The sequence below is a fragment of the Ovis canadensis genome, chromosome 20 (assembly GCF_042477335.2).
Source record: "Ovis canadensis isolate MfBH-ARS-UI-01 breed Bighorn chromosome 20, ARS-UI_OviCan_v2, whole genome shotgun sequence".
Lineage (NCBI taxonomy): Eukaryota > Metazoa > Chordata > Mammalia > Artiodactyla > Bovidae > Ovis > Ovis canadensis.
The window spans coordinates 19,863,330-19,877,586 of NC_091264.1; the positions used below are offsets into that span (position 1 = coordinate 19,863,330).

The 14,257-nt window shown below is 37.0% G+C and overlaps 1 protein-coding gene across 1 annotated transcript in view; it reads left to right on the forward strand.

The window, feature by feature from the left end:
• The window catches only part of BMP5 (bone morphogenetic protein 5), a 144,382-nt gene extending 133,177 nt beyond the window's left edge, over window positions 1-11,205 (forward strand). The window contains exons 5-7 of the mRNA XM_069564081.1: window positions 3,111-3,187; window positions 4,995-5,105; window positions 9,192-11,205. Of these exons, the coding sequence (XP_069420182.1) occupies window positions 3,111-3,187; window positions 4,995-5,105; window positions 9,192-9,341 (338 nt within the window). The 3' untranslated portion in view covers window positions 9,342-11,205. The remainder of the gene's footprint in view (window positions 1-3,110; window positions 3,188-4,994; window positions 5,106-9,191) is intronic.
• Window positions 11,206-14,257: the final 3,052 nt, after the last annotated feature.

Sequence of the window (14,257 nt, forward strand, 5' to 3'; positions counted from 1 at the left end):
TTTATAAACATGGAATTCAAATGGTCATAGACATAGTTATGGTTTTTTCACATATACTCGAATGTGTTATTGGATATAAGGTCTTTATTCATATTCAATGTTTTTTATTAAGACAAGGATGGATGAATAAATATTCCCATGACTGTCTGATGCAGGGTTTGGCAAAATAAGCCATTGCCTGTTTTTGTACAACCTAGCAATGGTTTCTACATTTTTAGATGTGTGAAAAAAAACACTTAGAATAATATTTTGTTTCATGCAGAAATCATGTGAAATTCAAATTTTAGGATCCATAAGCAAAGTTTGTTTGAAATACAGTCACATCCATCCTTTTATCAATACATCCTAAATCCTGCTTTTATCCTACTGGGGCAAAGCTGAATCATTGTGAAGGAAACCCCGTAGCCTGAAATACATATTATCTGTCCTTTTTGAGGAAAAATAAATTGCTCTCCCTTGCTCTAATGCATAGCTGACACTTTAAAACTTTTATTTATTTATTTAAAATGTCAAGAAGTTTATGCAGTCAAACTAATACCAGACTTGAGTTATTCCTTTTCCCTAGAAATGATACAATGTTGAAACTTATCCATTTCATGGTCTTGCACTTACTATTACTTTATGCTGCTTCATTGCTTGGGCGAAGTCAACTTTTTTTTGCTATGTCAGTTACAAGTCTACCCAAAGAAGAAGAGTGCTAAATCTCAAACAAATTCGCTTTCCTCCATTTTCTGTCATTATCTATATATTTATTTTTTTCAGATCTTTTAGTTGATTGTTAATGAAACAGTGAGCATCTGAAGGACAGAAATTGTATTCATTCTCCTGTGCTCAGTGTTGGCATGGAGGTGCTTACTAAATGTAGTTAACGCATGATTGATTGTATGCATGCATGAACACGGTGTCAGAGCTTCCTTGCTCGAGTTTTCTGTGTTTTCTTTGACTGCTGTGTTTTTATGATAGGAATGTTTTTTAATTTATTTTAGTTGAAGGATAACTGCTTTACAATATCGTATTGGTTTCTGCCATACATCAACATGAATCAGCCGTAGGTATACATGTGTCCACTCCCTCCTGAACCTTGTTCCCACCCCACCCCATCCCACCCCTCCAGACTGTCACAGAGGTCCGGTTTGAGTTCCCTGAGTCACAGCGAATTCCTGTTGGCTCTCTGTTTTACATGGTTTAATGAAGGTAGTCACACATAGGAATAACACTGGTCTAGAAGGAAAAGGATTTCTGCATTCAGATTGAACCTTCTGTACTAGACTCACATTAATTAAATAATTAGCTGATGTCACTATGAAGGGCAGATGACAGGATCTGTTAAGACAGGTCTTTTAGATCTTTGACGTGACTTCATTTTCATTAGAGGTTGAGGATAATTAAACTGGAAGGTGACACCTTATGACAGGCTGCTTTTTATAGCAAACTTCTATGTTGATTTGCTAGAGACAACTGTCAGAGTGAAGGTAGTATTTATTCCTAGAAGAAAACATTAGCTGTCTTCTTTTAAAATAAATTATTTCACAGTTCCCATCACCCTACATTTTTTTCTCTTTCATTTTTTTGGGTTGGAAATAATTAAAATGGGTTCCATTATAAGGCATGAATAGGCATTTTCTGTAATGCTCTGTTTTTCTTTTGTATTTTACTTTTTCCAGATGCAAGTGGAATTCTTAATTTTTTTCAACAATTATCAAAGGTTATGGATTTTTCAGATTATATTCCAAAATAAGTTACGGAAAGTGTGTATCTCCTTTGCGTCAAGCCATTTCCGGAACATTCTGAAGCATCCATTCTTCAGTTCCTAATTATTTAGTATCTACTGTGTGCCAGGCCCTGTTTCTGACATTTGAGGTATCAGAGAACCAAATGGGACCAGGCAAGATATTTACCCCTAGAGAGCTGACACTCTAGAGGGAGGAAACAGATAAGAAACAGGGTACATGGTGAATGAGTAAGTGGTGTAACATATTAAGGGATGGTAAGCAAAATGGAAAAAAAAATCAGAGCAGGAGGGGAGAGAAATATGAGAGTAGGGGTTAGGATATGAAACAGGGGAATCAGTGAAGGCTTTGTTGACAAGATGATGCTTTAGAGTTGAGGAAGCTCTGAGCGTTAGCTAAGTAGATATTCAGGGGAAGAGCATTGCAGGGAAGGGTGGGGTTGTCGAGAGTAAAGGAGCTAAGGTGAGAGAAAGCAGACTGTGCAAAACAGCGCGGAGGCTGTTTGGAGTAGAGTGAAGGAGAGCAAAGGGGCCAGAGGGTGATGGGACTGGACCATGCAGAACCTTGGGAGCCTTGATGATGCAGGAACCACCGTGAGACTTTATGCTGGAGCGTGACACTTGGTCCACTTGGCTACTTTGATGGGATGGGGACGGTGGAGAGCCGGAGGAGCAGCAGTGAGGATGTGGCAGTGATTCAGGAAAGAGAGGATAGCGGCGAGGACCAGAGCCAGTCATGGAGCTGGTGAGGGTGGCCAAATTTCAGATGAAGGTAAAATATGTAAGGATTTCCTGACAGATTAGATGTGGAGGGGAGAGGCAAGAGGATGTTTTAACTACAGTGTTTATTTTGCCTGGGAACTTGTTCGCAGTTATCTGCAGGTGAAATTGGTCTGGGGGTAGGGGACGGTCAGAAGCTCCACTCTGGGGATCCTGAGTTTAAGATACGTACTAAGATAACATGTACTTTGGAACATCCCAGTTGGTACTTTCCCAGTGCCTGCCTTGTGAAAGAATACAAAACATAGTGGTTGAATATTGTATATGCTTAAGCATAGTAAGCACAACGGTGGTTTGAGTTAGTTTATGAATGAGCACTCACTGAGTGGCAGGTATCAGGCTGCTGTTTTCCCAACACGAAGGATCCAGCCTGATCCTCGTCCGGACCCCTCAAGGTCTGCATTTTACAGAAGCAGAAACTCAGCACAAGTGACTTGCTTGAAGTTCACATAGTTAGTAAGCGGCTTTCACTTTGAGATTCAAACTCATGTTCTACAAGTTCAAATACAGCCTCCTTTTGACTTTATAAGTGACCTCACAAAAGAAATATTAATATACCCGATAGACTGCCATTTGTTGACAATCTGATTTTCACTTTCAGATTATAACACCAGTGAACAAAAACAAGCCTGTAAAAAGCATGAACTCTATGTGAGCTTCCGGGATCTGGGATGGCAGGTAAGAACGGTCGGTCAAATTGGTTGCTTCTTTTCTGCTTTGTATCAATCCTAAATCTCTTGTAATCTTTGTAATCTTTCCTATGCAGTTTGTAATTTATTTTACTTTTTATTGGAGTATCATTGCTGTTAAAATAACGTGAGTCAGTTATCCGTGTACCTGTATCCCCTCCCCCTGCCCTCCCTCCCACCTGCCCCCAGTCTCACATCTGGGTCATTGCGGAGCACTGAACTGAGCCCCACTCGCCGCCCATTCTACAGATGGTAGTGGACACAGGGCTGTGCTTCTCTCAATTCGCCCCACCCTCCCCTTGCCCCGCTGTGCTCACACACCCTTTCCCTCCATCTGTGCCCCTATTGCTATCCTCAGGACAGGCTCATCTGGGCCATCCTTTTAGATTCTGTGTATGGATACTTGTTTTTCTCTTTCTGACTTCACCCTGTATAACAAACTCTGGTCCATCTGCATCACTGCAAAAGACCCAATTCTGTTTCTTCTTTATCCATTCATCTGTCAATGGACATTTAGATTGCTTCTATGTCCCAGCTATTATAAACAGTGCTGCAATGAACATACCAATTATTTTTGACATTGACTGTTCCATATATGGATTATCCACATCATTTTTGTTTCTGCATTATCCTTTCACTATTGAAACATAATTAATAAAGTTTATGGTAAAAAAAAAAAAAAACTTATGCAGAAGAACAAATGCAACCTTAGAAAGTGAAAAAAAGAAGCCCTGTTGTTTAAATATACCCCAATTTCCATTTTAGCTCCCGTTTTTCAGATTAACTCAAGCAATTTCCATTTGCCTTCTACAGTCACAAATGATTGGTATAGGAAGTAGAATCCTTGACTATGTCTATGGTAAGTTAGACGTAGAGAAAAAAAAAATTTCTTGTACTTAGAAGTCGTATTGCTATGTTTTACATAAGCTTCACAAACACAGTGAGGAGGAAGATTTAACCACAATAATTTTCACAACTATGCCAAAAGAGTTTAAATTAAATTGTTAGATTAGATTATTTCATTACAATGGATCCTCGGAATACAAGCTATTATATTGAGAAGTGATAGTAACGTGAGCATTTTCAAATTTATGATAAACCTTCAACATTAATTGTTCAATAATTTTACATCGGTGACAAGTTTTACATCTCTGGAAAAAAAATATCAGGGCCACCATCTCAAGCGCCAACATTTTAGCTTCCTAAAATTTTTCATATACAATGATTAGGATTTTTCTCCAACTCACTTCTTAAGAGACTATAAAGTTAACACATGATTGGAAAGAAAAACAGGACAAGGAACAAATCTTAGAGCCTTAAGAGGTTGTCAAGCTTCTAAAGCAAGAATGAGTTATTAAGAAGTAATGAGAATTATCTCAATTAAGTTTATTCTTCTTTTCCTTTCTGGTTCAGTTGAACTTTGCAGAGTTCATCATTTCCTGTTTAAACAATATTTAGAATGCTATTTCATGATTGCAGCTTTATTCATGAATATATGGGCTAATACAGGCTAGGGATATCTTACGTAGTGACCCCTGGGAGAAATTACAGAGGACAATTCCTTGTGAAAATATTTATACTTTTGTTGTAAACTTTAACTTAATCATAAATTAAAGGCTTGGAGGAGCCTGTCTTATTAGAATAATTGTTGAACCAAAAAGAGAAACCAATCCAGAGTATTTAATTTCATATTATAGTATATTGAATTTATTAATTATATTTAAGTATTCTTTAAGAACTGTTTTTCTGTGCTTTTATGTTGGTGATATTATTTCTTCTGCTTTCATGCATTTTAGGACTGGATTATAGCGCCGGAAGGATATGCTGCATTTTATTGTGATGGAGAATGTTCTTTTCCACTCAATGCCCATATGAATGCCACCAATCATGCCATCGTTCAGACTCTGGTAAGTTTTCTTTGTGTAGAATAGAAAGTGGTTTATGACGCAGGCTTCTTATAAAGTTACTTTAAAGAAAAGCATCTATTTGGAGTTAACAAATGCATTTTCTTCTCTTCTCAAACTCCTAACGTAAAAATTGTGCCAGAGTAAGAAATGTGGATATAGTCAGGAAACTCAGGCTGCTCTAAAGAAAAATCCTAGTTCCAAAATGAGGAAAGATTCAGCAAGGAAAATTGGAGCAATCACACAAAATGGTCATTTTGCACTGATTTCTTCAGTAGACAATATGATTAACCACACAGGGGCTGTTTCTAACCTAACCATTCATTAGCAGTCATTACAAAAGCTTTGAATAATAGCTGTGCTGAATTTCATCTGAGGGCTTTTAACTCCTTATTTAAGAATGTTCCATAACATACTTTGGTATCATGGAAGCTCTTCAGTGTAGAATATAAGTAGAAGATTGGTTTCCATTTTTTTATATCTTTTTCATTTATAATCATTAAGGTGGAAATTAATCTTCATTTCTTCCCTCCCATACTTAGGAATGTAATACTGATTTAATCTCCACCAATGTAGGCTAATTTTTGTGAAGGAGATAATGAAATGTTAATCTCATGGTCTCTCAGTGATCGTACTTATCTAATGAGCTCAGGAAAACCCTTGAGAGTCTGACTCCAGCATCTGTACCTTTTAATGTGATGGGGGAACGGCTTCTGGCAGACGAGGAAGAGGTTCTAGAAGATGCATAGGCTGTGTGATGTGACCCCACATCAAAGCTGGGTTCACAGGAGCATTTCAACCATAAGTAATCATGACAGAAGGAAGAAAACAAATAATTTTGGACTCAAGACACTGATGGGAGTAGCGTTATTTGGTAGAGAACAGTAGGAGAGCAGTAGCTGTTAGAAAGAAAAAATCCATCTTTGTGGGTGAGTCTTATTTATGACCAACAGAAAGAGCAGCTATTAGAATGTGTGGAGAGTTGACTCTTCAGAAGGTTATCTTCTTTTGCAATTTATTCAAAACTTAAAGTTGATGGAAATAACATCCCAGTTCCCTTCTGAATAAGAATGGTGTATACACCTTGACAGATGAAATCCTTGACTTGATGTTTTGCTGGCATCTTACTGACCTCAGAGGTACTGGTGGATAGCTAGACCACAAAGATGCACACCTGTGGCAACTAGAGCATAGCTTTTGTCAAAGACTTTGGAAATAACCTTGGAGTAGAGAGGAAGCAGAGAGCTGAAACAAATATGTATTTTGAAAGGTAGTCACCTATAAATATTCTTTTCTCCCCCAAGTTTGAAGAGAAACATTTATTTCAGAATACAATCATGTAAAATTATCAAGTTGCTTTTTAATAACAAATGGAAAACAGTTCCTCATGTCTATCCTTCCCCAACACTGATCTTTACACCCTAAATTTCTTTAATATATCATATTCAGCAAACTTATAGGTGTGGGGAGAAACTATTATTTCTTTCTTGATTGCAAAATTTATATAAAGTAAAAGAAAACCTTAGTTTGCTACAGCTCTTGTTTCATTGTCTAAAGTGAAGAAATGGAGTCTAAATTTCAACCAGCATTTCCTTTCATGCTTGCTTTGTGCTGCCAATGCCATAGAAACATTCTTCTTTTGGTTGATTTTTGACCAATGAGGTTCCCTTATGCATGTATAGAATCAGTTCCTAGGGGTATTTTAAGTTTTGATATGTCCATACTATGTCTATGATATGTTTTTATGCTATCCATAAAAATAAGCACTTCTTTAAAAAAATTTTAGTGTTTTGTTTTCTTTTTTTTTTTGCCTGCCCTGGTTGTGCACTGCTGCACTTGGGTTTTCTCCAGTTGCATCAAGTGAGGGCTGCTCTCTAGCTGTGACGCTCAGGCTTCTCATTCTGGTGGCTTCTCTTGTTGCAAAGCATAGGTTCTAGGTGCGTGGGCTTCAGTAGTTGCAGTGTGCAGGCTTAGGTACCCCTTGGCATGTGGAATCTTCCCAGACCAGGGATTGAATCCCTGTCCCCTGCTTTGGGAGGTTGATTCTTCACCACTGAACCATGAGGGGAGCCCTATAAGCACGTCCTGATATATGGTATCAGTGTTGGGGCAAGAGAGCAGGTATGCAGCACAAGAAAAGTTGTTATATTCAAATGTCCTCCAGTAAGATGAATGTCTGGGGAGGTCCAGCCTTCTATCAGCTGAAGGCCCATTGCAGAGAGAAGGATGCTTCTATTTCACGCCTTAGAGGAAGAGCCCTCCTCACTGTCCATCTGTAGGGCCGCAGCAGAACAGCCACTATTTATAGAGAAATGCCACTTAATTTCCCAGAAATTAAGCTCTTTGTATTGTCATTTCAATGACTCAGAGAGCTTTCGCTGTTTCCTTTGATATGCATCTAACACATCCAGGTTCGCTCAGGCTATGCAAAGCTTAATTATTGAAAAAACACTGTCAAATACCCCTATCTCTGTTTTTTTTCTTTTTTTAAAAATAAATATATAATTACATACTGTCAGCTTTTAGGACTGTAGTCTAGAAGGCAGCGTCTAAAAACAAACATTTTTTAAATTGCTGACAGGGAGTTGGAACAGGCCCCTCGTCTGTATCGCTGTCCTGGGATGTGGAGCATAAGTCATCACAGAACTTGAAGGGAACATGGGAAGTTTGGTGTTTCTGTTTTTTTTTTTTTTTCCTGGCATTGTGCATTCTCTGCTTATTTTGTGACGGACATGAAACAAGAACACAGGCGCATTTGTTGTTAAAGGAAAGCAGGTTTGTGCCGAACATGTTTGAGACATGATGGAAGAACAATCTTATTATTTTTATTTTATTTTTTTTTTTTTCAGAACAATGGCTGGGTGAGGTGATCCTTGAGGCAGGGGGTTATCCATCCATCACGGGTGAGGGGGTTGAGGATGATAAAGCCAAGGAGGGCTTCAGGCTGCCTCTGAAATTTGGAGAACCATCCAGCTTGCAGTTTTGTGAGGTCTTAGGAAATTTCACGTCCGTGTCAGATCACCTCATTTTTCCTGCCGTGTCTGTCCATAGGCAGGACTCCTATATCATTTCAGCCAAGGTTTTGCAGCCAAGATTCTAAGAGCTGTATTTTCTCTTTGTCGATCCCGGAGGACTCTGCAGTGGGACTTCCCATAAACTCCTCTGGGGGAAGGGCTGGGAGAGGAGGGTGGAAAGCGGGAACCGAGTTCTGGCTCCTTCTTTGATTGTTGAAGATCAGAGGTAAACGTGCCAGTTTGACGAAAATGAGAACAAATCCTTTACTTAAGCATTTTACTGTCCATGTTCAGCTACCTTTTCAGACTTTGTAGAGAGAGAGGTAGGGATGTATATTCAAGTTGTAACATATCTAGGCTTCTTTCTTCTGATTGAACTTAGCTTGATTTTTGGCACTTGTCTAGGGGAGAAAGCAAGTCAAAGGATGTTAAACTCTGGCCAATCTGGTAAAACATTATGGGGAGAAGAGTTGAAATCATTGCTTTAAAGCAAGCATTGGGTTTTTACCTGGAGTTTATTTTGCTGTGATTTTTATGCTTCCTTTACCAAAGGAAATGAAGCATTTGCACGCTTTTAATTTTATTGTTTAAAATGCACTGATTTAGTGTTTAGTTATCCTTTTACGAATAATTCTTAGATCCAGATCTTTCTACAGTCAAGTGCTGCTGCTTTGTTGATTTTGCATTCATCACGTACGTGTTTCACATGATAGACCTAGAAGTGGCCATTTTAACTAAAAGCAGCCCAGTCCTAGTTGCCATGTTCTTTCCTCCAGGAAAATTTCCACTGAATATTCCATAGAGAGAGTTTTCCTTCCTTGGTAGAATGTTTTCCAAAGCCCCAACACGTAATTAGAACCAGTGGGTCCAGTCTAGGTGTTAATACTTAAGGATACATCCTTCACTACCAGCTCCCACCTCACCTCACCATGGAGCAAAAATAGAAGAGAGGGAGGTAACTTAAGAGAGTGCCTGATTGTCAGTGATAAAACAAGAATGTCACCTTAAAACTGCAGACAAAATATCTATTTTCTTTCTTAAAAAGTAAATCATTTTCTTCCTCCCACTCAACCAGGTTCACCTGATGTTTCCTGACCACGTACCAAAGCCTTGCTGTGCGCCAACCAAACTAAATGCCATCTCTGTGTTGTACTTTGATGACAGCTCCAATGTCATTTTGAAAAAGTACAGAAATATGGTCGTGCGTTCGTGTGGTTGCCACTGATGGTGCATAATAATGGTAATAAGAAAAAGATCTGTATTGAGGTTTATGACTACAATAAAAAATATCCTTTCAGATAAAAGGGGAATTTAATAAAATTAGTCTGGCTCATTTCATCTCTCTAACCTATGTACAAGAGCATGTATATAGTCACTTTTATTTATTTAAAGGTATATATATTCTCCTTTGTGGATGCCTTTGCAGTAAAATGTATTTTAGGTCACTTCATTATGCAAAAAATTGCCCAGTCTAATTTTTAGTAGGATATGCTGAGTCCAATTCTATTCCACTTCAATATTTTTTAACGTAATTTTTATATGATTTTCTGAAATTAGACAGAACTCCTTTGACTGTTAAGTATTGTTGAAGGAAGCTGAATGCATCTGGTTATGCTGTGCCAATGTAAACTGATAGGATATTTATTGATATTTAGAATGAAACTTAAAAAAATAACCAGCCAAAACAAAAATGCTTGGAGGAACACAATTTTTCTTTGAGAGTTTCTGCTACTTTAGATAAAGTGAAATGTTGAGCTCGATTTGAGTAAATAAACGGGAGCAGAACACAGAAGCTGAAAGATTGCACATAATTATTTTAACTGTTTGCTTGAACAGAATTGGTTTCACTGTAGGAAAGCGTTCCTTCTTGGCTCACCGGTTGTAGATTTTGCAAAGAGCTCAAAGCTTCAGGAATTCTGTGGAGACAGACTTGAGCCTGTGTCCATAATTTTCCAAGTTAACACTAAAAAAGCATAGTACAACCTTCTTACCTCAAATAAATCATGTCTGCCTATTATCTAGAACACTACTACTGCAGTTTTTTTTTTTTCAGATTTAAAAACAGTCCAAAATAAAGAAACATTTACACGTGCTCCCCTTCCCTCCCCACAGAGGAGAGTCACTGCATGCATAAAATATACCCGAGCAAAGCAACCGGCAGAGCCGTTTTCTGTAGCTCTCTTTTATAACTGAGTTTGCTGATTGATGTGATGCAAGGGATTTTATTTAGGGTAAAAGCACTGAAACTCAACTGGAGGAAATTACCCCAAATCCCAGAATGGCTTTGACAGAATTGCCATTTCGAAAGAACAGCTGAAATCCATTTTTCATATCTTGGAGAATGAGCTCATTGAAAACCTTATTTTGGAGGGGGATTTTGTAAACCTTCCTCCAAGCACAAATAATTCCAAGTGGGAAGGTTCTGTTGTGTGTATGTGCCTGTGTGTTCTTCCCTCTGAAATTAATTTATTTTCTCTCTCTGTTTCTCTCTCTGCCTTTTAAGGCTTGTCTTTAACCCACTGACTTTTGGAAGAATGACATTTAGTGCATAAGTTGCTATTTATGTGGGCTCCGCGGCTAGGATTATTTACAGTTCATCTAAAATACTCATAAAGCATCATTTATTAATCACCCTTTTGGACTTTTTAAGTAAAACTTGTCTCAAAAATAGCTTAAAATGTTATGGGTTTGTTCAGATTCAGGAATATTGCAATGTTGTTTTAAAATACAGATTATCTTAAAGTAAACTTGATAATAACTCTATTGGAGGTACATTAAGTAATATATTTTTGAATTAATGGTATACCATTGTAAGAATAAGAAATAAAAGTCTATTATATTATTCTTTAAATGTGCTGTTTAAATATATTTCTATGTTTTAAAATACATTAAACTTGTGATGCTAGTTTCTATTGTGCTTCTTGATTTGGCTTTTTTTTTTTTAAGAGGGATACAAAATATAAGTATGTCCTAACTGAAACTATAACTGTATCAGATCTAAAATGTTTGTGGATTACATGATTTCAATTGCCAAAACTAGTTTTTCTGTTGTTGATAAGTAACTCACTATTAAATGAGCAAAGAAACCATCCATGAGTTAAATATTTTCTTAATCTGTTCCAACAATAAGGAAAAATTTTTAATAGCAAAAAAATAAATGATTAGGATGGGAATTGACCTTATTTATTCTCTTTCATTTAAGAAGGGAGATATTTAGCATGAGTATTTTTATATTTTCTCAAAATATGTATGCATATATATATCTGCACATATGGTCAGTCACATTATTTTCGAATAACTATTAGAGTAAATGCTTAGTATTACTTTGAATACTCAGACTATTACAAGGAATCAGAATAATTTGGTTTGTTTTAACAGGATCCAAACTACTCAGGTCTTTTTGGCTAGTTATGCATTGACTCTTCTGTTGGTGTGTTTTTAATTTTTCTGCTTTGTAAAGTGGTCCTAATCATTTTTGATACTAGAAGGGCAAAAATGACAAATACTCATTGTTTTAAGGCAAAAATAAATTTGTCTGTATTGAAGAAAGAAACAAACACAGAAAAGAAAATGCAAAAACATTTTTTTTCTCTCAAGTAAAGAACTGTCATTTAATAATTCCTGCATCACCAGTGTTGAATCTGAACCAGCATCTAGGGGCGACTGTATAGTCTGCAAATGTCATCTCTCGAGACATTTACAATAAATAGGTAGCTTATAGTGTAACTTCACTCAAGGCAGAAGAAATCCTCATTCCCAAACACAAGTCACTGTCTCATAACAATTCAGTCAGTTGTGCAGTCGATATGTGATCTGGCTCTCAGATTACCTGCTTTTCTATGTTCTTTCTTTTGCATTTTTGGGGGAGGGGTCTGGTGCTTTTCAAAGTTACAAGTGAAGATACCTTTGTTGGTAAAGCATATATATCACTACGTATTTATCTGTAATCTGTATTTTATCATTTGCTTTCTTTTTAACCAAAGGAAAAAGTAGGAAGAGTAACAATCATTGACAATATTTTTTAATATAAATTTATTTATTTTAAGTGGAGGTTAATGTATGACAGTATTTATTCATATGTAGGCAGAAAGGTGGCACTCTATTCAAGTTAACAATTAACCTGTGGCGGATTCATGTTGATGTATGGCAAAACCAATACAACATTGCAAAGTAATTAGCCTTCAATTAAAATAAATAAACAAATTAAAAAAATAAAGACAGGAAACAACAACAACAAAAAAAGAGCCAAGTTTTGCAAGATTACTTCCAAGTCTGTTGTCATACTTGTTAGAGGTTGTTTGAAAGATGGAAATTTCAAAGACAGAGGAACCAGGATCATACAGCCTTTAAAAGTACAAAGAAACTTCAGACTTTGAAAAGCATGCACTTTAACCTTTGCATCTTAGTTTCAACTTTACAGAGGCAGCTAGCCTCCAGTCGGTGGGTAGAGGATGGGGAGAAGCAATTCAGCCTCAAATCCAGCAGCTCGAGTATAGGAGGATGAGAGGAAGCCCTGCAAAAACAGCTTCCAGACTAAGCATCTGGAAACAAGAGCAGAGCTGATGGTTCAGCGGGGTGTGGCTGGTGTTTTCTTCCCAGTTCACTGTGGCTCTGATGACATGATGAAATACAATAGAACCAACCTAAAAAAAAAAAAAACAAAAACAAAAACAGAACTAGACCAGTTATTTTCCTGTCAATACCTATAGGAAAAGCCCAAAGTAGGAGAATAATTTTCTACCTTGAGCCACAGGCCAATAAGATGTCTCTGATTATCTTTACTCTTTCTTCATTAAAACATACTTATTACACGGTCACTTATAAATAAGTGTATTTATTTAAACAAAATGCACACACTCACATATTTATAAAGACATATTGTTTTAAAGAAGAGAGAATAAAAACATGGATGTGAGTGTGTGCTCAGTTGTGGCCAACTCTTTTGTGACCCCATGAACTGTAGCCTGCCAGGTTTTTCTGTCTATGGAGTTTTCTAGGCAAGAATACTGGAGCGAGTTGCCATTTCCTACTCCAGGGGATCCAATCCGTGTCTCCAGCGTTTCCTGAATTGGCAGACAGATTCTTTACTGCTGGCTCACCTGGGAAGCCCGCAAAAACATGAAGGCAAAATGTTTTAGGAACTCGCCTGACAGTCCAGTGTTTAACACTCTGCACGTCCGATGCAGGGGCCACATGTTCCATCCCTGGTCAGGGAACAAAGATTCCGCATGCTGACGGGGCGGCCGAAAAAATTTTTTTTAAAGCAAAATGTTTTAAATGAAAAACAGAACTTCTGTGAAGGAAAAATATAATACTGGATTTAAACTTTATAGGATATGTTATGGGAAACACAGTGGGTGGAAAGACAGATAAGAAAGAATTATCCAGAAGACAACATTGAAACAGATGAAGTGATGGAAAGTCAAAAAGAATTTAAAGTTAACAAAGTTGTAATACCCATTTAATCAATATTGCAGTGAACTGGGGACAATTTAGGGGCAAACAGCAGACCTATGAATCTAAGCTGGCTTCTCAACTTGGAAGGCAGTGAACAGACAGTCACTATCTTCAAATTGCTCAGGAAAAATAGCTGTCATTTGGAATTCTGTATCCAGCAACTCTATCTGTATCCAACAAAACATTAGGGCAAAAAAAACCAAAAAAACAAAAAAAAAATTCTTAGGCAAATAAAAATTAGAATTTACCATCAATGGTAAAGCCACTGCTAAAGGTTTTACCTCAGGAAGAATCAAAATTAACCCCCAATGGTAATGTATACAAATATAATGAACAAGAAAATAATAAACAGGGGTAGATTAAAATTTTATTTACAAAAACAAGTTGTGAGTGGGATGTGACTCATTGGCTATTGTTTGCTGACCTCTATTCTAATCCAGTAGACGGAATAATTGCAACGTGGTAACATGAAATCAGTTCAATAAGATGAAAGAAGAAAAGAGAGAAAGGGATAAAAAGAAACATAACAAAAAGAAAGTATTGCATATAATAATATGATAGAATTACATCCAACATAATTGTATAATATTACATGTAAATGGCCTAAAAAGATCACTATTAGCAGATTGGATTTAAAATAATAACGTTAACAACTAGCTACAGTCTGTTCAAAAGAGGCACGCT